Source organism: Gossypium raimondii, chromosome 2 (assembly GCF_025698545.1).
Source record: "Gossypium raimondii isolate GPD5lz chromosome 2, ASM2569854v1, whole genome shotgun sequence".
Lineage (NCBI taxonomy): Eukaryota > Viridiplantae > Streptophyta > Magnoliopsida > Malvales > Malvaceae > Gossypium > Gossypium raimondii.
In genome coordinates this window covers 720,786-743,517 of record NC_068566.1, presented here as the reverse complement: position 1 = coordinate 743,517, position 22,732 = coordinate 720,786, and the positions used below count along the sequence as shown (strand labels likewise).

General features: G+C 31.5%; 4 protein-coding genes across 7 annotated transcripts; 2 read left to right on the top strand and 2 right to left on the bottom strand.

Annotated features, from left to right (window-relative positions):
* The first annotated feature begins 929 nt into the window (after positions 1-929).
* LOC105787499 (protein SHI RELATED SEQUENCE 1) lies at positions 930-4,756 on the top strand. Of its 2 annotated transcripts, none has more exons than XM_012613920.2 (3): positions 930-1,823; positions 2,051-2,380; positions 3,803-4,756. In XM_012613920.2, the coding sequence occupies exons 1-3, from the start codon at positions 1,310-1,312 to the stop codon at positions 3,871-3,873; spliced, it is 915 nt and encodes a 304-aa protein (XP_012469374.2). In that variant the 5' UTR covers positions 930-1,309; the 3' UTR covers positions 3,874-4,756. The 2 variants fall into 2 exon arrangements, with proteins under 2 accessions (XP_012469374.2, XP_052480305.1); XM_052624345.1 differs by having other exon boundaries at positions 3,676-3,809.
* Positions 4,757-7,602: 2,846 nt separating this feature from the next.
* Positions 7,603-8,487, bottom strand: LOC105787500 (uncharacterized). The gene has a single exon (XM_012613921.2). It carries the CDS (start codon positions 8,227-8,229, stop codon positions 7,762-7,764), a length of 468 nt encoding a protein of 155 aa, XP_012469375.1. The 5' UTR covers positions 8,230-8,487; the 3' UTR covers positions 7,603-7,761.
* A 1,834-nt stretch (positions 8,488-10,321) lies between these two features.
* Positions 10,322-14,554, bottom strand: LOC105787498 (aldehyde dehydrogenase family 3 member F1). Of its 2 annotated transcripts, XR_008191218.1 has the most exons (11): positions 14,324-14,554; positions 14,082-14,150; positions 13,898-13,994; positions 13,209-13,415; positions 13,010-13,137; positions 12,007-12,111; positions 11,631-11,803; positions 11,427-11,517; positions 11,178-11,327; positions 10,838-11,052; positions 10,574-10,714 (listed from the first exon to the last, which is right to left on the bottom strand). XR_008191218.1 is itself a non-coding variant. In XM_012613918.2 (10 exons), exons 1-10 carry the CDS (start codon positions 14,501-14,503, stop codon positions 10,475-10,477), a joined length of 1,440 nt encoding a protein of 479 aa, XP_012469372.1. In that variant the 5' UTR covers positions 14,504-14,553; the 3' UTR covers positions 10,322-10,474. The 2 variants fall into 2 exon arrangements, 1 of the variants encoding a protein (XP_012469372.1); XM_012613918.2 differs by lacking the exon at positions 10,838-11,052 and having other exon boundaries at positions 10,322-10,714; positions 14,324-14,553.
* A 3,812-nt stretch (positions 14,555-18,366) lies between these two features.
* On the top strand, positions 18,367-21,757 carry LOC105787497 (agamous-like MADS-box protein TM6). 2 transcript variants are annotated; one of them, XM_012613917.2, is made up of 7 exons: positions 18,367-18,752; positions 18,865-18,931; positions 19,014-19,075; positions 19,220-19,319; positions 20,190-20,231; positions 20,340-20,384; positions 21,283-21,757. In XM_012613917.2, exons 1-7 carry the CDS (start codon positions 18,565-18,567, stop codon positions 21,448-21,450), a joined length of 672 nt encoding a protein of 223 aa, XP_012469371.1. In that variant the 5' UTR covers positions 18,367-18,564; the 3' UTR covers positions 21,451-21,757. The 2 variants fall into 2 exon arrangements, with proteins under 2 accessions (XP_012469371.1, XP_012469369.1); XM_012613915.2 differs by having other exon boundaries at positions 18,372-18,752; positions 21,280-21,757.
* Positions 21,758-22,732: the final 975 nt, after the last annotated feature.

The following is a 22,732-nucleotide window of genomic DNA, read 5'->3' as shown; positions in this document are numbered from 1 at the left end:
ACATTTATAAAAATATAATTCTTTTAAACTCCTTCTTAACCATATTATTTTCGGGATTTACCCTTTCAACTTTTGGAAAATTTCATTCAAACCAAAAATTAGAAAAAGACAAGGTTGCGGGTTTTAGGGGAAAAAGGCTGGAGTTATGACACGTGGGTGATTCTGGTCCGTTAGATAGGAATGTAAAGGTATGGCAGGCAGATAATGATCATTAGATTTCTTTTTTTTTCTTGAGATGACATGACACTTGCCTTATAGTGAAATGAAAGAGAAAAATAATTTTATGTATTCTTTACAAATTATGAATTTGATCCCTATACTTTTATCATTTTAGAATTTTAGCGCTTTTATTTTTCAGATTTTAGAATTGAAGTACAATTGTCGTCTGTTAAAATTATTTTATTAAATTCAGGTTGATTATAACGTTACTTTTTAATTACATAGCTATTAAATAAGTATATTTTTTTATTTCAGAGTGTCACAATAATAAATTTAACAAAAGAGTGAAATTCACGATGTTAACAATCGACTTGAATTTTGAAATCTAAAAAGTAGAGAGACTAAATTTTAAAATTTAATCCTGTACTTGTATTTTTAAAAATTTAGTCTATTTACCTTTCAGATTTTAAATTTTAGATCAAATTATTAGACTGTTAAATTATTTTAAAATTTGTTAAAAACTCATTTAATAGTCAATAACTAAAGAAATGGCGTTACAATGAATCTGAATTGACGGTGTTAATAGGTAGACTTAAATTTTAAATTTTGAAAAGTAAAATTTAAAAATAAAAGTATAAGGGCTAAATTTTAAATTTTTGAAAAGTATATGAATTCATGGAAGATTTTAACCAAAAGAAAACCCAACAACTGTTTATAGATACAAAGGCAGTTCTTTTCAACTACAAAACATTTACTATTTAGTGTTTTTTTTTTTTTCTGGGTATTGTTTGTTTCATCAGAAAATAAAAAAAGGAAACCTGCAAAAAATCAGAGAAACATGGGTTTATGGGAAGGGACTTAAATTTGGGTTTCGGCAGAAGAAAGAGAAGGTTGGGCATGGCGGCGTTGGCAGAGAAAAAAGAAAAAGAAGCTGTAAATTCTTTAGTTGTTTCTTAAATGCTCCTTTTTCTTGCAACAAAACACAGTTTAAGTTGTAAAAGCAAAAGACACAAGGGGCATCTTCTTCTTGTTTCTTTTTTTGGGTGTTATTTGAAAACCCAACATGAATTACTTCACAGGAGAATTGTGTTAGAGAGGAGTTGTTTGATATGGATTGTATAGAGGTGAAACAACAACAACGACAACAACAATGGCAGGGTTTTTTTTAAGAGGACAAGATCAACAAGACAACAATTCACCACCAACTGATCAAACTGAAAACTGGTTTTGGTGTAGAAATGAAGATATTCCTTACAAGGGTTTTGAACTATGGCAACAACAACAACAACAAGAACAACAACAACAACAACATATTTACATGTCTGGGTTAGGTGTTGGTGGTCCTAGTAGAGGATCATCAAATTTCATGATGATGACAAGCGGTGGTGGTAACGACGGTGGTGGTGGTGGTGGTGGTGGTAATACTAGTGGTATAAGTTGCCAAGATTGTGGTAACCAAGCTAAAAAAGATTGTCCTCATATGAGGTGTAGAACATGTTGTAAAAGTCGAGGTTTTGATTGTCAAACACATGTTAAAAGTACTTGGGTTCCTGCTTCTAGACGCCGTGAACGGCAACAACAACAACAACAACTTGTCTCTCCACAACAACATCAACAAATTATTCGTGCAGAACAATCTAAAAGACATCGAGAGAATCCAACGGGTAAGAAAAAACGCCCTTAAATACACTCGAATTATGTCTTTTTAGTTACTGTAATAACAACGGTATCATTTCTTTTTCATCTTTTTAGAACCACTGTTTTTTAGTAGCCATAACGAGTGTTTCGACAGTGAAGAAACTGTTTTTTTTATTTTTTCTTTTTGCTTTCCATTTACAAGTAAAAACCCAGATCTTTTTTATATGATGAAGGGTTGATCTTGTTTTTTTAGGGTTAGAACTGGGGAATTTTCCGGCGGAATTGAGCTCGGAAGCTGTGTTCCGATGTGTAAGGGTTAGTAACGTTGAAGACGCCGACGATCAGTATGCTTATCAAACGGCGGTGAACATTGGTGGACATGTTTTCAAGGGAATTCTTTATAGTCAAGGCCCTGAAACTAACTACGACATGGCAGGAGCAGCAACAACAACAACAACAACAGCTGGTGGTGTTGCAGCCACCGCTGCAACCACCGCAAGCGGCGGTGCTTCTCCTTCATCTACGACACCGTTTATAGACCCTTCTTCTCTATATCCAACACTCAACACTAATTTCATGGCTGGTACGCAGTTCTTCCCAAATCCAAGACCCTAAAAAAAACCAAAGAGAAAAATATATTATTCATGACAGTATGTTTATGATACATCCACCATTGATCTAAGGAGTTGATGTTTGTTTTTTTTCTACTGAAAAAATTTGAACCCTTTTGGCTTAAATAATTAAATATAAATTCTAATTCTTCTCTTACAATATATTTTCCCATAAATGAAAAAAAAAAAAAACACCAATTTTTTTAAAAAAATTTTCCTTTCATGTTCGAAATTAAATCGAAAAAAGATTATAAACGGGAAAACCTATATGTATGTGTATATATTGGGTTTCTTCTTTGGATGGATAAAACCACAAAAGGGCATATCTTTTTGCTTCTCAAGGTATGGGCGGTTTAGCCATGAATGCATGAATGATTGAGCAATGAGTATGGCATTGCTTCATGTTTTCATACATCATCATCATCATCATGCATTAGTATAAACATGCATGGCTTGAATGTGACTTGCTTTGTTGATAAAATGGGAAATATTTCCCATCTATATGCTACTAACTTGTTCATATCTTTAGCCTTGAAACCCTTGATATTCGAAAATCGAGTTAGATTGAATTTTGTTTCATGTTTCGGATGCAAATTCTTTTCACCATTGTTTTTTTTATTTTTAAAGTGATATATCAGTAAGTGTCGAGTGTAATGAAAAGATTCGCATGAATACGACTTTGCTTAGGTCTTATATGTAGGATTTGAAATTTTTGGGATTTGGGAAGGGTTTTTGTTCTTGCATGCTTTTTCTAGGACAGGTTTATATAGCATGTTTCAATTAATGCTAACACAAAATGCCAGCTGCTATGTATACTAATGCTCTGCCATAAATGCAAATTAAAACCATAACCATATCTCTCATTTAAATAATTTTGTTTGGTCATGTTATATGTGTTAGAATTTTAAGAAAAATAAAGACTTTGAGTTACATAGGATTTATTTTCTTTTCGGAATAATATTTGATACATCGTGGATGAATAAGTCTCATGTATTATCAGCAAATAATAACATGACATTTTATTTTTAAATTAAGAAAAATTAATCATTAATCGTAACTATTATAAATAAATACTAATAACTTTCAATTTTGGATCTCGGGTTTAGCGTTTTAGTATTTATATGTTTAAATGAAGTTATCGGTATTTATTTATAAGTCTTTCACTATTTTTTATTTTACTTAATGATAGAGTGTCGTATTATTATTCACTGATATTGCACGAGACTTGTACATGACTAAAATATTCTCCCTTTTTTTATGGCTTTAGTGTTTTCTTGTAGTACCAATTATAGAGTCAATAGAGGAAACTTGAAGATCACGTACAAAATCTTGTAAAAATAGAAAAAAAGATTTCCAGAACTGACAAAGTATGTATGCTTTTTCCAACCTAAAAGGAATCATGGTGTTGAAGTACAGTGGATGGAACTATGAGACATTGATCAACAAAACAGCAAATGGATATTAGGGTCTTAGATCAATGAAGCTGCATAAGGCCAATGATGTTAGGTCATTTTTAGTTTATATTAATGCTAGGGTTTGTGTAGATTTAATTTAATTCGGCTAGCGTGTTGATTGAGTACTAGTTCAGTTCGGCACGATTACTGTTGCAGGCTTGCAGCAACTTGGAGAAGTTTCGATTTAGAGTTTAAAAATCGTATAAGAAAAACACAGTCCATCTTAGTTTTTTCTTAGGTGCACTTTTTATTATGTGAAATTCTTAGAATAGAGTTGTTCATGGGTTGTGCTGAACAAAACACGATAGTAAAATCTTGCTTTTCCCGAGTTTGTTTTCCGCATATACGGAAATTTCATGTGACATACAGACTACTTTGCATTAAAATAGAGTTGTTTGAGATTCGAGTGTAAGTGTCGGATATGTATCTAACACAAGTATGGGGTTAGCGTCTCGATCATATCCTTATATTCATGTGTTGAATCCTGATATTTTAAGAGAAATGAGAAGTCTGAGTAGTAATTGACATGCATGAATACTCAAACTACTTCTTGTCTGGATAGTTGGGAAATGAGAAACATGCAAAATCCCAATTATTTGGCTTTTCGAGTTATTTGTTGTTTGCATGTAGGGACTGAATTTAATAGATTGTATATAAGTAAGGGAACAAGGTGGCTACAAATAGGAGGATAATATTAAAAAAATTGTTAAATCATGTTTCATCTTTGTCTGTTGTATATGTATAATATATATATATATATATATGCATTAATGGATCAACTGAAAATATGTTTGCCTTTAGGGTTTTATGGGGACATATCAAGCTATGAGAAATCATATTCATGCATGAATGCATGTATTTTATGTGTGTATGTACCCCATGCTTCCAAGCTCTAAAAACATGGGGTAAAGAAAAACAAAACTTTTTCTCGGATTCTCACTCAATGGATTCTCCATTACCAGTCTTTTTGTTCTGCAACTCATAACTGTCGGCAATCTTGTCTGAAAGAAACAACATTGGAATAATTTCAGTTCTTTTTAGCCATTGGATTATCTAGTGCATTGACCATGAGTTATGGTCCAGAACGTGCCCATATGTTTGTTTCAATAATTTTATTCGACTCAAGTTGAGGTTTCGAGTCCAATACTTCATTTAAAAATGATTTAAAGATATAGAAGTAATATGTTTTTTTGAAATGAAAACAATGTTCATACATCAATCCAACTTGATTCGATTAATCTAAACTCAAAATCAACAAGATTTTTCGTGATCCTAAAATGAACTAAACAAGTAATTTGGAATGATTTGATCTCGAGATGGTTCAACTCTATGAATATGGTAAATTAAAATTTTCATCAATTTCTATTGTTAAAAATTGGTTCCTATGCGTCAGAATGGTGTACGGTATAACTATTTGGTTATTTTGTTAGTCACGCTAATTTGTTACGATAAAAATGGATGAAATTCAATTTGCTCTTTGATCTAATAGATAGAGATTAGTTTACCCATTTTTTAAGTAAAGAAGGTAAAATACAATCTGGTTCCTAGTACAAGTACTTCCGCGATACTTTTGCGGGCTAAAATACTGAAATAATTTAAAAATCCCAAAATCCGAATTAACAAAACTTAGATTGATCCAACTCAAAACCAACCACGGATACATCATCAGTCCACTTTGGTCAACAAACTGTAGACCACAGACAGGTGAAAATAACAAGCATAGAACCAAGAGCCATGGTGGCTGCACATAGTTTGGAGTTAAGCGAATGAAAAAAGAGAGTGAAAATAATATATATACCAAAAAGACTAGCAGAAGAGAAAGTGAAAGAACAACAATGATTATGCACATCCAAAAGTTTTGGCATTGAGCTGAAACCCATAAAACAGCCAAAAATGCCACAAAAATACTACTCAGATTCGTTAATCCTAGGGTGTGGTCAGTAGGGCAGTGATCAGTGATCAGTGAGCAGTGAGATAAAATCTTCTGCTAAAACAACAGTATCAGCCAATTTTTGGGTATTTGTAGGCATACATATTACGTATATTGTTCATTGTTGTGGTCCCAAAACTGGCTATTCAATTGCTCTACTTGCAGTGATATATACATATATTACTGTGCTTGTGTGTGAGTGTTTTCTTCAAAGGGGAAGAAAAGGGGTAATGCTGTCATGCTGCAAATTTGTCTAGATTTAGTGTTAGGCTGTTTGTGATCCATTACTATCTCTTTGTAAATTCAATCCTGCCAATTGAGCTAATTGTGTTAACATGGGATCTTTTATTGAATTATTTTAGGGTTTTTTTCAAGTTCGTCCGAGTCATTTTGGTTCCAGATCATTTCAAATTGTAAATTTTTTATGATCAAACCGGATTACATTTGATTCGAAACCAAATAATAGAAATTGGGTTTTTGAGTTCAAAGCATTCTTGTGGTTTTCAACTTTTGAAACACGTAAATTTATTCTTAAACTATACCCGAAAATGATATCTAATAACAACTTATCACATGTCACGTCTTTATTTATTAATATTTTTTTTTATAAATCGGGACAAAAATGATAATCTAAGTAAAACTCAAGTAATAAATCGAAAATTGGAGCATAACTTATGGATGAATTTACTAATAAAAACCTTTTAATTCTGGTTTCAATTGGATTGTATGATTGGAGAATAGATTTGATTAGGTTTACCAATGCTTATATAATAAGAAAATAAATCTCTAAAAAAAAGTTGGCACAAAAACACTTTTGCCCCAAAATCTGCCTTTGGGGTAGTGGAAACAACACAATTATTCTTCTTTTTAATAGCATACAATGTTGCCTCTTCTATGGGACCAAAAAACCTACACCCCCTTTTGTCCCTTAGATCATCTTCCAACTTGTCTTGCATTATGGGTCCTATATATGTTGTTTGGAGGTGACAAAGCTTAATGGATAAGCCTTCACATTATTCAAACTTTAAGCTACCCCAATTACAACAAATTGCATTACAATTTCTTTACTATAATAATAATCTCATCTTTACAATATTAAAAATTGTCACATCCTTTGGATTTTCCACTCACATCAGTGGGTTTTTTTTGTTGGTCTAGCATAAAAGAGATGAGCTTGAGATAAGTGTGAGTTTATCTAAAATGATTCATCATAAGTTATCAATGCAAATTGGGTCTTATCTCAATTGGCATGGGTATTATTGCTAATGCAGGAGGATGGACTATGAGTAGGTCTAAACGTTGTGTCAAAAAGAACAGATATGATCAGACAATAAATGGGTTTTGAGGGGTTTTCAAATTTCAATCTTGTTAAGATCAATTGAGTCATCTTTGGCCCATAAGGAAAAAATTGGGTTAATGGGCATTTCATGTCTGGCCCATTACATTGTTTTTAAGGGTATTTGTTTTAGATTTTTTTCGACATTCGTAATATTTGTTTTACTATTTATACTTGGTGTTTTCGACATTCGTAATAACTGGGTTAATGGTCGCCTCACTCAATAATATCATCTTCAAATGTGCCTTACTTACTTTTTTTAAATCCTTTAATGCATATATTAACTTCCAAACCTAAGCTAATCAGAAATAATTTTTATTCATTTAGTTTTTAATATAAATATAATTTTAATAACATTAATATATATTTATATAAACATTGGAGGTTGATTTGATGGTCAAGATATTCATTGTTTAAAGTATGGTCTAAGTTCGAGTTTTGCTAGTTTTAATATATAGAAAATGCAAGAGTGGATGATAAAATTTGAATCAAATAATTCGACGAAGTGGAGAAACAATAATTTTTATGTTGTCAAAACCCGACAACCACAACAACAACAACAATTCACTAAACCGAAAAAAAAAAAGCAAATTTAAAAAAAAACAATAAAAAATTGAAAAAAAGAAAGTGAAATTAAGATGAATTTGATTTGGATCCATTGGAATCTGATTTGTAAAGCTTATTATAAGCCTCAAGTTCCTCATAATACACATCCCAAACGCACCGCACGCAACCGCTGCCGCAACAATCTCCAGGCTCAGGCTTCTCCGGTGGTGGAGGCGGCGGTTGTATTCCCTTACCCGGTTCTTCCCCTTTACCTCCCTTTTTGCTATCTTCGCCGGCACCCTTTATCATCGTCTCTTCCAACTTCGTAGCCATGGGTTTGAATCGAACGGAACCGTTGACGAGAAGAAATCGCCGCCGTGGGTATTGAAATCTACGGCTGTTGATGGAGGAAAGGAATCTAAGGGTCGTCGATGTTGGGTGTTTGATGATGGTCATTGAATGGCCAACACGGGATTGGGTGTTGATTAATTTGTCAGTTGGCGGCGATTGGTTGAGGAAAGTTGGTGGAAATTGATGATATGAATGAGTGGGCATTGATCAAAGTTAGGCGATGTTATTGGGCTTTTTGTTGGGCGACAGATTCTATGTCTTTTTGAGTTCATTTACTAGGATGCCCGCTTAAAATTTGAGAGGATTTGAGTAAAATATTAAGTCCGAAAAATGGGTTTAGGTAAAAAAAGTAGATTTATTTAAAATATGGGTCAGGCTCGGGTTTAAACATTCAAGGCCCAAGCCCAACTCATTCTGACCCGTTTTAAGTTTATAATATTGTATATTATGTTATTTTTATATATTATGTAATTTAGAACACATTAAAAAACAAACCTACACTAAACATATAATACTACTCTAATGTAAACATTAAAATAATGTTAAGATGATTATATAAAAAATTTCATTAAATAAAAAATATATAAAATTATTAAATATTAAAATAATATAATATAAATATATTTTTTTTAAAATATAATATAATATGGGCAGATTTAGGCAAGATAGGCCCAGATTTCGAGTCGAACCGAGCTTAAGCAAGCATAAAGTATACTAATATCATATTTAGGTCCCACCCAGCCCATGAGCACCTCTAGTCTATATTGACTGTAATAATATAGGAAGTCTTGACTTGTGTGGTTGATCGATCTAAATAGGTTGTTTGAAATTATTTGAATATGAAGTGATCAACACTCGTAACGATTTTATTCAAAAACTCCAACTTCAAATTTTAAAATTGACTCAAAGTGTACATGATTTGAACTCGATATTGATCTTAATCGAAATGACTTGAAAATATTAAATTTTGAATAGATTCTAATAGGCCTTGCTTGTGGGTAGAGGTTGGGTTGGCCTAAATATGGTATTAACGCACTTTATACTTATCCAAATCTGTTCATATTTGTAAATAGCCAACCTAAGCATATTTAAGTGCGCTCACATTGTTTTAAAATTTTTAAAATAATATATTTATATTTATATTTTTAATTTAATATTTTTATATATTTTTAATTTAATAAATTTATATATATATCGTTTTTAAGGGTTTTTAATGTTTACATTATAGTAATATGTTAATATATAAAAATAACATAATATAAAATATTAGAAACTTAAAAAACGGATCGGATCGGGTTTAGGCCTTGAATGTTCAAGTCCAAGCCTAGCCTATATTTTTTAACTTAATATTTTTACCCATACCCTCAAATTGCGAGCAAACTTCTAGGCATAAGCGAATATCCCGAGCCATGATTAAATTTTAATTGTAAGACCGTTGGCTTAGTGATTCATGACCATCTCAATTGCATTTCCAATTCCATTTGAGCTATAATGGCAAATTAGTTCAATTATTTTTCATATTTCTAATTTCAGGTTCAATTGTTAGTATTTCTTTAAAATTCTTCTGTCAAAATTATCGGTGTGATATTTTAAAATTAAAAAAAATACTTACCTAATAGTCATGTAAAAAAAAAGTGACATTGTAATTAGAGACGAATCTAAGGGACTGGCACGGCCCCTTCCATTTAACCCTTTAAAATTTTTAAAATTTTAAATTAGTAAAGGTAAAATTGTACTTTGACCCGCTAAAAATGATAAAATATTGATTTAATCATTTAAAAATTACATTTTTAGTATCATAAAAATAACAATTTAATTTCGACCCGCCTAAAAAAATTTTCTGGCTTCGCCCATGATTGTAATGAAGCTGAATTTAATAAAATTCTTTTAATAATGTTAACAATTAGATTTTCCTTTCTTTTTAAAATTTGAATTGTAGAGGACTAAATTCTTTAAAGTAAAAATAACGGTCTAAATTCTAAATGTACAAAGAGTACATAAACTTAGAGCATATTTTAACAAAAAAATATCATAGTCGATTAAATACTAGTTTGGTTGGTATCATTGATGTTGCAACAATTTTAAAGCTATGGCCTAAAGCACACTTAAACACGTAATATCTTTCGATTTAATTAATTGAGATACTGAAGAATTTATGAATAATTTAAGAAATGTACATGAAAAAAAAACCCCTAAAGCTATCATAGATTTAAAGTATATCTCTTGCTCCTAAAGCTAATTTCGTAAATTTATGAATAATATTACTCGATCAAATCGAGGATCAAATTCTAACAAATTATAATAAAAATTTTCTCAAATTTCGTAAAGTAAAGAAATATATATTCAAAATTAAACATATTATTTTTATAACAAAGCATATAATGAAAAGAACTAAACATCCTTATTATAAATTAGAGGCAAAGAATTTTCATATTAAGGAGGGATTCAACTAAGACCTTTTGAACCCTAGCAAGAGGAGAATCAACCCAAAGTAGTCAAATTGGTAAGCTAATTTGAGGAACAAAAGCTTAAAATCGGTCCATGGAGGATACCTTGGTTCTATTTCCGGATAAAAACCTCGATGCAAGATCGATTTTTCGTGGCTAAAAGTGTCGAAAGAGTACTTCCCATGATACCTTCCAAAGCCACTTTGACCCACTCCTCCAAATGGTAGAGAATCACATAGAAACTGCACACACATTGTAACACATTTAAGCAATGTTTAGAATTGGGGTAACCTATTTTCTAAATTGGACTTCAAAACATTGTAATCAGGTCATTAAGGGTGAGTTTGGATGGGCGGTGCGTTTACCTGCGGTTAGTGTAAAAACAGCGGTGGCGGTGAGATTAGATACTGTAGCGATACTGTAGCATGAGACAAAAAGTAAACTAAACACACCGCACAGCACCCAATCGCCCATCCAAACCCACCCTAAGTATCAGACTTATATTAATCAGGTTCTTCTATCAAGTTGTTCATTCAGTAATCGCGCACGTGTTTACCAATCAGGTCCTTTTATCAACGACCTAATCGATACAATATTAATACTTTAAGAACTCAATCAAAATGTTTTGAAGTTCAGGGACCTGTTTGATGAATTAAAACCCTTCAGCATTTTCCTGATAAATAAAAAGAGAATGTTGAGCCATACTTGAACCATGGAATCATTGAATGTCACAGTTCCCGAAGATGTCTCTGATAAAATTCGTTTCTTGAAGGTTTCATCCTCAGTGAAAGCATAAATAACGAGAGGATTCGACTTCGAGTTGATGAAGTCGATGCTTTCTTCAACGTTCTTCAACTGTACAGCAATGGTGACTTTCCTTTAGAACAAAGAGATATCGGGGACCATTTGCAAGGGTCAATTGGCAGAAAAGGAAACAAGTTGAAGGACTCTCACTGTAATTATTGGAAGTAATGGGCCAAAGATTTCTTCACTCATGATCTCGGAATCAAGTGGGGGATCTAACAAGATTGTTGGCTCAATAACACTGCAAGAAGTTATAAAAATAAAGATTATGCGATTAAGAGGGGAAAATCGCTAATAGATCCCTCTATTATCTTTATATTATTAAAAAGAATCAAATAAGATAGAAGAAATCACAGTTTTTCTTCATCAACTGAACCACCATAAACAATTGAGTCTGCAACATCGGGATCTTTTAGAAGATTAACCAATCTTTGAAACTGGTGCTTGTTAACAATCCTGGAAATGTTTTTCAAGCTTTTGATGTTTTCACCATAAAACCTCTTGATTGTCTTCTTTAATAACTCAATCTGAAATCCAAAAAGAACGATTCATGGAATTCAGATCGAAACCCGAGTTTCCTGTTCCATTGTGTCACGAGTTTAAATCTCGCTGTGATTGAAATTTTATTGGTTTTATATGAAAAATACAAAAAAGATAAAGTACCCTCATAACTGAACTGATATCTAATTAACTCGTGACACGGAAAAATCGATGCAAGTATAGATAATACCAGAGTAGAAGCTAATTTTTCTTCAACAAGAACATAATCAATTGCAATGCAAGCTTGTCCGGTGCAAGGCCCCCACTTGCCCCCAACAATTCTTTTAGCAGTCACCTTGACACCACATGGGAAGAAGCAAATTACAACATCAAATTAACCGTTAATCCTTGGAATATAATCATATATGTATGTATGGGTTAATTGCATAAGTCGTTAAAAATATTAATCTCACATCAATCAGGTCATTTAATCAATCTAGTCATTAATTTGGGTGTTAAAAGCTAACTCGAACCTAAAATGAAGGATGATTGAAATACGCAGATCGAATTTTAAGCACGTGTACATATCGCATGATAACTTTAAACTGACGTGTTAAAAGAATAACTCTTAAATTTAAGGGTCACTATCTACTTTTTGAACAAGCAAGATCCACTTGTTGAACTATCATTTAATCCCCAAGTTGACGATTAAGCTGATAAAAAGGACTTAATTGATATGAAAATGATACTTTAAAAATTCAATTACAACATTTTGAGGTTTTAGGGCATCTAATGCAATTAACCTCATATAAAATATACATATATAATGTTAAAGCTTTACATGATGAAATTAATCCATTTATTATTAACTAAATCAATTTAGTCCCTATACTATTAAAATTAATCTAATAAAATGACATGAAAATTATTATTTTCCACTTGCAGCTCAACTCTAAACAAAAGATTTAATCTGCAAAATTATAAAAAAACTTTCAAAATATTAATTCTCTTAAACAAAAATGACATTTTTTGAAATAACAAATGTTAACCCGTTTAAATTTGATTTTATGTAATTTTTTTTGGTATATGAACTAAATTGATCCATTAAAAGAGAGATTAATTTAATCCAATCCTATAATAAAAAGATCTATCGAGTGCTTTCCAAAATTGTTGAAACTGAATCGGATCGGCTAATTGAACTATCGGTAACTTGACCAGTTCAACCACCGATCTGGTTATAAAACTATTAGTACCTTTGCTTTTGAAGGAGTAGTGGAGAGGGTATCCACAATAGCCGGGCTTTTGCCACCAAGTTCTAAAGTAACCGGCGTCAAATGCTTTGCAGCGGCAGCCATCACCAAGCGACCCACTCGTGGACTCCCTAAGATATCATCAACATAATGTCATTGATGCATTTGGGGTCTTTCTAAAATGGTGAAAAAATTAAATTACCAGTGAAGAATATTTTGTCCCATTTTAGCTGGAGCAGTCGTTCACCTATATCTGCTCCACCGGCAAGGACCTTAACGGCTTTATTGTCCAAGTATTTAGGGATGGTCTCGACGAGAAACGACATGCATGCCGGTGCCAGATCAGATGGTTTTAAAAGAACCGTGTTGCCGGCAGATATTGCTCCGATCAATGGGTCCAATGCCAGTGCTATATAAGCAAATGAAGAATGAATTATATGTTTGAGTAATACATAACGCATCAGACTTTTAAAATAATATAACGTTAGGATTGAAATTTTAATATTCGAAAATTATAGAACTAGAAATGATAAAATTAAAGTAGAATTTGAGAACCATAATTATGAAGAGGAATAAATTAACATTTAGTCTTTTGAATTTCGTAACCTTTTTTTAATTTAGATTTCGTTAAGGTGCGATAACGTGACGTTATGAGATTATGCGACGCTTTAAAAAAATTATAAAATTTAATGAAATCCGAGTTCTTGGAGTGATGGCAGTCTCATCATTACACCTTGATGAAATCCAAGTTCTTGGAGCGGAATTAAAAAAGGAAAACCTGCCAAGTTCCAAAACTGAAATGGACCAAGATGAAAAAATTATTAAATTGAAGGACTAAGTGTTGATTTACCCCTTATGAAAATAAAAGGAGGCTGCTATAAGAAAACTCACTGAAAGGGAAATTCCAAGATGAGAAAATGAGAACAACACCAAGTGGTTGAGGCATCACTTCAGCTTTTGCAGGAAAAAAGAGCAATGGCACTTCAGCCTGTATTTAAAACCAAAATAAGAACCGAACCAATGGCTGTCATAACACCAACACACTCACTTCTATGTAATAATAATAATAATAAACCTTTTTAGGTGCCACCCATTTCTCCAAGCAGCTCAAAGTATAAGTGACTGATTTCTTCAAAACCCCAACCTGCATGTAAACATACATTCTAGTCAAAATCTAGAGAGATTTTGGGGGGGGGGGGGGAAGCAAGGTATTTGCCCTCTTTAACCTCACAAAAAAAAATTATAATTCAATTCCAGCCAAAAACTTCCGGCTTCTGTATGTATGTATGTATGTATGTAGGTAGGTATGAAAGTTACCTCATCTCTGTAAGATTCAACAGGACTCTTTCCAAGATCTTGATCCAATGCTTTGAAAATGGAGTCTTCGTTTTGATTTATGAGTTGAAGCAAAGCCTTAAGTTGGCTCTTCCTCCACGAAATGCTTTTAGTTCCTCCAGTTTTGAAGGTTTCCCTTAGCTCAGCTATGCTTTTTTCCATTGATGATAATATGCCTTTTCACCTACGTTTTTTTCTTTGCCTCTTAAATAATGGCCAAAAGGACTTCTGAATGTGTTGCCCCATCCCTTATCTTCCTCTTTTAAAGCTCTTTAATGCAATTCAACGACTTATACCATCTATCATAGATCGGGTTTTAAGGTATCATTTATATTTGATTTACGGTTTATGGAGACTACTTCTTTCGTAGTTTGTAATTTTATCTCTTCTAATAATGTCATCTTCACTGAGAGTGTCGATGTTGTTGAAATCGGATCAAACCGAGCGATATACTAAATCTAGATAAAGGGATTGAATTGGCTTCTGAGTGAATCGCTCAAAATCAGTAAAAAAAGAAAAATCAAGATAAAAACCGATGGTTGAACCGGTTTATAAATTTTTCAAGCCTGCTTTACGTTTCATAAATATTAATTCTTACGATGTTCATAACTACCCTTCCCAATAATGTTATCTTCAAGGTTCCAATTTGAGATTTTTTTTCCTCATTAGAACTGCCAATATTGTTTGAATCGAATCAGATCAGACTACTGGATTGAAAATCGACTAATTAATATATCAATCCGAACAGAAACGGTTAAACTGATTTTTAATTACTTTACATTTTTAACTGCATTCCTTCAACGCCATTTGTTTTAATGTAACCACTAATAGCTAGTTACGTGTAAAAGATGAACTGCTTCAACCACTTCATTCATTTTGGATTTAATTATAAAATTCATCTCCCAATTGAGTTTCATAGACATTATTGCCTCTCCCCAACCCGTAAATAAAAGGATAACGTGTTTCAGCGCTCGAACTCACTCCTCTTATATTGACAACAATACCCATACCAATCGAACTAAGATTCAATCAGCAAAATTAATCTATAGTAACACAAGAATTTAAACAATTACTTTTTATTTATTTATTATATATAAATTGTTGAACGATAAATTCTTCGATTAATGGTTTAATGGAAAATTTTAATAATATTATCTAATTAAATAAAAAAAATATATATATATATATATATTATATACAATGTATAAATGATACTTGGTAATGGTACAGTTATTTGTTCAAATTTAATTTTCTTTCGATATTCAGAGGGTTTGAATTAAAATATTAGGTCCGTTTAAAATATAAATCGCACTTGGATTTCAACATTCAAAGCCTAAGCCTAACTCGGCTTGTTTTCTAATTTTGTAATATATTATTTTATTTTTATATATTAAGAAATTTTATATCACATACAAATAAATATATAATACTATCGTGCAAATATTAAAAATATATATTAAGCTTATCTATATTTATTTTTCAAAATTTTGAATGGTATGAGCAAACCTAGAACATAATTGGATTAATCATTTACAAATATAGTCGGATCAGATTTGTGATGAAACGGATCAGATCATAAGATTTCAATTTAGTCATCGGTCCAACAATAATTAAGTAAACCATTATAAAATTATAAAATATATAAAAAAAGCACTTATAAAACCAGTTCGATCGTCTTTTTTGTGTCCTAATTTCTTTTTTTTTTTACCAATTCCAAGTGATTCATATAGAGATCAGTTCGACCCCTTTGTCCGGATCAATATACCGGTCGGTTCTTAGTCTAATTGGTCAATCTGGCTCCAATAACACTAGGTGATTGCTTCAAATAAAGATAATAAAATCTTATTCACTTATTAACGTGTATTGAGTGCGATTGGTCGATTCACTTATTAACGTCTACTGAATCGAGTAGTAAGAAGTTCAATACCCCCTAAGTAAGATCATAGGTTCGGGTCTTGTTGATGGAAAACAAAAACAGATTAAGAAGACCTCCAACCCTTTTTAAAATTCGAATTTAACCGAGACTCAATATAACTATTTGAGAGCAAAAATTTCCAAAAAAAAAGTCCGAAATTTGGCAAAATTAATTAAGATATTAAAGAGCCTTTATTAGGAGAGATATGATGATGCATTAAATTTAGAATGGAGGACCACAACAGCTTACTCCTAAACTGATTAAAAAATGGGGGTTAAATTTTTGTGTTGGCGTGATAGTCAAAGTGTTAATCGTTCCAGGTGTGGTTTGAGTTTGAGCTGTGCTAGTCGCGTTATTGTTAGAATTTTACTCTCCTCTTATAATTCACAAAAAAAAAAGGTAGAGAAGCTGGCGGTGACCTTGACCCCAAAATAGTAGAATTGCTTTAAAACCCTTTTAGAAATTGTAAGAATACAAATTAATATAGTGGTAAAATTTTATTTTAGTCCCAAAATATTTATAATTTACTTCTAACCTCTCTATGTAAAATTTCTGGCTTCGCCCGATTAAGGGGACGACGAATATATATTTAAAGTAAAAATAAAATTTTATGAAATATTTACAGTTATAAAAAAATAATTTTTAGCATTAAAAATTATTAATGATTAATCTTTGAGAAAGTATTTTTTTTTTTGCCATCTAAGCTTTGATCCAACAAAAGGAATTTGGATATGGAAGTATTAAATTTGTTATTAATATTGAATAGGAATTCTAGTTTAAGAAAAAAATTGAGGGAAGAAAAAAGCATAATTTATCATAATTTTAGATATTTACTATAAGGGCTAAAATGAAATTTAAAAGAATTTAGAGAGCTAGAATATAAATTATCATATTTCTAAACAATTTGCTATAATGGCTAAAATGAATTTTGAGAAATTTAGGGGCAAGGACTTTGCTAACCTCTTAACCCCATTCTACGTAGAGTCAATTTGATTGCAATGGTCAAACCTCAATTAAATCCGAGTCGAGTCAAGTTAGACTCTTAAACGAGAGTTTCTACCCATAACACTCAAACTTGAAACCTTACTTGCATCTAGCACCTTATCACTCAACACAATAAACGTCTAAAATAGGTTATGTACTTAAAATAAATTATACAAATTTTTTATTTAAGTACTTAAAGTTTTTTTAATAAAAAATTAATAATTTTTTGTTTTATCCAAAAAAGTGTATAATTTTCAATAGCAGTGTATCACGTGTTATATTTTTATAGGCTAGTACTGTGTTTTGAGATAAAATGAGACTTTTGACTTGAAGTGTAATTGAGCCAAGCCGAGTCCGAACACTAGCAAGCTCGAGCTCAGGCGCAACTCAGAATTTGAAACTCAATACTTAGCTTGAGCTCAATTGAACATCTATTTCTAAGTTTGAGCTTGGATCAATATATACTAGATTAAGCTCGTATGTATTTGAGCTTTAACTTGGCTCGACAATTAAACTTGAGATTAATAATATATATTAATAGTAATATTGTAATTTAATAATATAAAATATTTAAAATTTATATTAAAAACGTAATGCTCAATAAAGCTCGCAAGCCATTCAAGTCGAGTGTCACTAAGATCGAATTTTGGAAATGATATTATTGGAATGAACAATTACGAACCCCAAAAGAATTAGTCTCCTTCAACTATAAAACTTTAAAAAAGAAGAAGAAAGAATTCAAGTTCTAATGTTAGATATCGAAAAATATACAATCCAAGTGTTGAGTGCAATGTCACTCCCAAGAGGAGAATTTGGGTTCTAATTTTAGAGACCATATTATTAGAATAGACAATCGCGAACCTCAAAATGATTAGTCTCCATTAACTGTAAAACTAAAAAAATATACAATCCCAATGTCGGGTATAGTGTTGCTCTCAAGAAAAGAACTCGAGTTTTAATTTTAGAGACGACATTATTGAAATATGCAATCCCAATGTTGGGTGCAATGTCACTCTAAAAAAAAAAAACTCCGATTAATCTCCATGAACCCAAAAACTATACAATCCCACACGTTATCAGCCATGATTAACCTCGAGATACCCTCACACTGTAAACTTGTATCAGTGTTTCACTGAATTTCAACAACTATTTCTAGTTATCAAACAATAGTACTTTCCATCCCCTCAGACCCTCTTTCCCGATATGGGATTCAATTCCCTTTTCATCACCATTTTTCTCATTTAACCTTATTTTGCTGCAAACCCCTTTAAGCCTAGCTGCTACCCTCTCTCTCATTTGATCATTCACTTGAAAGAAACCAACAATGGGTCGTGGGAAGATCGAGATCAAGAAGATCGAGAACGCTACAAACAGGCAAGTCACTTATTCAAAACGAAGGAACGGTTTATTCAAGAAAGCCCAAGAGCTCACTGTTCTTTGTGACGCCAAGGTTTCATTGATCATGTTCTCCAGCACTGGCAAATTCCATGAGTTCCTTAGCCCCAACATCTCGTAATACCGTTCAAATCCCTAAACCTTTTCGTTTTCTCTCCATGAATTTATATATATATATGCATATAACAAATGATTCATTGATTTGGGGTTTTGTTTCTTTCTGAATCAGGACAAAAGGGGTTTTCGATCTTTACCAAAAGGCCACAGGGATTGATCTATGGAACTCCCATTATGAGGTTTACAATGTAGTTTTTAAGCTTTGTGGGGTTCTTTTTGTTGTTGTTGTTGTTTATTCCATTTTTGTGTGTGTTTTTGCAGAGAATGGACGAAAATTACAGGAGGTTGAAGGAGATAAACAAGAAGCTGAGAAGGGAGATTAGGTATAATGAAAATTATAGCCCTTTCCCATGGTGTATATATATATATAAACCAAAGCTAGGGTTTATTTGTCAATGGAAAAAAGGGTTCATGCTTTTTTTGTTGTTGTTGATTAAGGGAACGGAGTTTTTTTTGTTTATTTGCAGGCAGAGAATGGGTGGAGACTTGAATGAACTTAACATTAAGGAACTGCAAGCTCTTGAAGCTAAAATGGATTCTTCTTTGCTAGCTATACGTGAGAGAAAGGTTTGAAATTATTGGAACTCTTTTTTTGTACCAAAAGGGTGTGTATATATATATATATATATATGTTGTGTGTATGTGTGCATTATTATATTATATATTGGGTTTTTGTTTCTTTCATAGTATATATATATATATTATCTTTCTGCTAATTTTAACTCCATTTCAGCCTCCATTGAAAAGACTCCTGACAATGTTTTTGGGGTAAAAACAAGGCTAATGGTGTTTCTTTTGGCATTTCCAATTAGGGGATGATTGAACCAAGTTGAATCTGAATGATAGGAAGCTTAGTCTTTGACTTTAGTTGGATTGAATCTGCCTCAAGAATTAATCGACTTAAATTCAATTAAGTTTATTTATCGATTTTTATACTCAAATTTAAATTCAAATTCGGCTAAACTCATTCGTATTATATAATAAAAGTAAAAATATAATTTCATTATAAATATATATTAAAACGAACAGCTCGATCAGGATTTCAAGCTGTCCGAAACGAATGTTATGGTGCTCAAATTCGGCTCGACGATAGCTCAAGCTGCTCGAACTTGAATTTGATTCAATAATTATCAAATTAAATTTAAATTTTTTAAATCAAATTTAAATAAATTATGAGTATTAGTGTCTCATCTCAAGCACTTTGCCTTTACATTTGTGGGTTCAAAAATTCGAGAAATCCCAATTAAGCAATGTTGTTAAGTTAGCTAGGCGATATATATATATATATGTAAGAGTATTTGTAAGTATTATATGTAATTACATAAAGCTTAGACATAATAAACCCTAAAATCCGATCTAATTTACCTACAAAATCACTGCAACTGATGTTATAAATCAAATTATGAAACTAATTAATATGAACTGATTGTTTCACAGTACCATGTCATCAAAACTCAAACAGACAAACACAAGAAGAAGGTAAGTAAATTGAACAACTCAAACCATCAACCTTTTTCTCTAAAAAAAAGGGGGGGGGGTTTATTTGATTCAAAATTTGGAGAAATTTTAAACATTTTCTTGTTGCAGGTAAGGAATTTGGAGGAAAGACATGCAAATCTTGTCATGGACTTGGTAAGAATCTTTGGGGATTGAATTTCATAGTAATTTGTAATTTTCTTAATGTTATGATCATCCAATAGTTGAATGAAATGTAGGGTAAAGCAGGTTTGGCACTTTTTTAATATAGAAATTTATTTTTTTTTTTCAATTTGGTACACTTATTTAGTAAAGTTATATATTTTGGTTCCAAAAAGTAGCGATATAATTTTTTAGTGTTTAATTCGGTTTTAAGGTTAATTCAATGAAAGTTAATTATTAGTAATACTAGTGTTGAATTTTCATGATTTTGTTAATAAAATAGATTTAAATTTAATTGTGAATTTGTTTGATTTTGTGTTTAATTCGTTAAATAAGTCCGATGCTTGTGTTATTTTGGGTTATAGAGTTGAATTGATGAAAGCTAATTGTTGATATCATTAGTTAAGGGTAAAATATAATTTTTGGTAGTTGAATTTGGACTCAAATTTTCAAATTGATACATATGTTTATTTTTGTATATTAGTACCCAGATTTGACTTTCGTCACACCTTTTAATCTGTTTTTGTAACTTCGTTAAAATTGGATGAAGTGGACCAAACATCAAGTTACATGTAACAGATGTGGCATGTGTGTCACGTGTCTAAACCTAATTGGTCCACGTCACCTAAATTTGACTGAGTTACAAAAATAGGTTGTCAAATGTGTGATGAAAGCCAAATTTAGATACCAATTTAAACAAAAGAAAAAAACACGTGTCAATTTCAACATTAAAACCAAATTTAGATACCGAAAAAATATATTTACCTATTAATAAATTTACAGATACGACGTTAGACTCGAGTGCCAAACCATGTATTAATTTTCTTTTTTGTTAAACGATAGTGGTGAATTGATTCATTTCCCCTTCCTTTTTGTGGTTCATTATAAGGAGGCAAAGCTTGATGATCAAGATGGAATAGTTGAAACCGGAGGATATTATGAATCAACAATGGGACTACTACCAACTGGAGCCTCTAATTTATATGCCCTTCGCCTTTACCAAAACCAACAGCCTCCACTTGTTCTTCACCATGGAACCAATGATCTTCGCCTTGCTTGATGCTGGTCTCTGTGGGTGTCCCCTCCATTGCAGACTGTATTTAATCTCTATCTCTTCATTACTATACTGCTAACTCATACATTCTCTATCTCTTCATTACTATACTGCTAACTCCTGTCAATGTATGTATGTATGTATGTATGAGTTAGAAAGTTGCATGGTGAATTAATGGGTGCCTGAAAGTAGCAAGATTTTCGGTGTACCTTATTGCCCTAATGACTTTTCTTTTCCTAAGACAAGTGAAAGTGTTGTTGCGTTATTGATGTAATACATAAATTACTTTCAATGCATGCTCCCTTTGATGGTATTGTATTGGTTTTAAAAATTTTTAAAAATAATACAGGCGAGCTTAAAATATACCTGAGTTGATCATTTACGAATATGGTGAGCTTAAATTTTAAACCACAAATTTTTAATAATAAAATGAAATTCAAAGTTTTCAAATTTTCGATGATTTTATGGTGAGTGCAAAATTTCACGAAATTTATCCTGTTTTCCCTTACCATTATATGTATTCATGCAAGTTTTAATTCAAATATGAAAATTCAATATTAATTCAAACCTAATCAATAACTCGAAGTTAAAAATAACTGGCACCCACAATAATTCAAATACATAATGATATGATTCGAAAAATTTTAAAAGACGACTTAAAATCGAAAATAACCCAAATCAAAATATTGAAAAATTTAGAAACCTAAACTAATCTAATCTATATTAAACTCCCAAAATCAATCCAACATGTGGTTAGTACATTAAAATGCATGTTTGGGATGTTTGTATGATCCATGCTTGTCTGCCAAAATCTCAAATAAAGATATTCATATAATGTATAAAATTAAAATAAATTAATTTTAGATTAAATATCTAAATTAAATTTAAATCAAATCATCATCTGTTAATGATGAGTAAATCACATGCATTAATTTGGCTCCTTAATCATTTTGGATGCTTCACTTATTTTTAGCAATGCCCCTAATTCCCAAATATGTTTAAACAGGACTGATTATATCGGAAATTGATTAAGATGTTAAGTTGGAGAATAGTATTAAATTAGTTGAATCAAAAATTAATCGAATCGGTAAATCGGATAAAACATTAACTGAAACGGAATTTTATATTTTTAAATTTTTTTAACCAAATCGATCCGATCGATAAATTAGTGGTCTAATCAATTTAACCACCATCCCGATTTTAAAAACACTACCCTCCCCTTTTCCCTTTTTGTCATTAATCCCTTTACTTTTTATTGATTTTTTATTAGAAATAGAAATTATTCAAA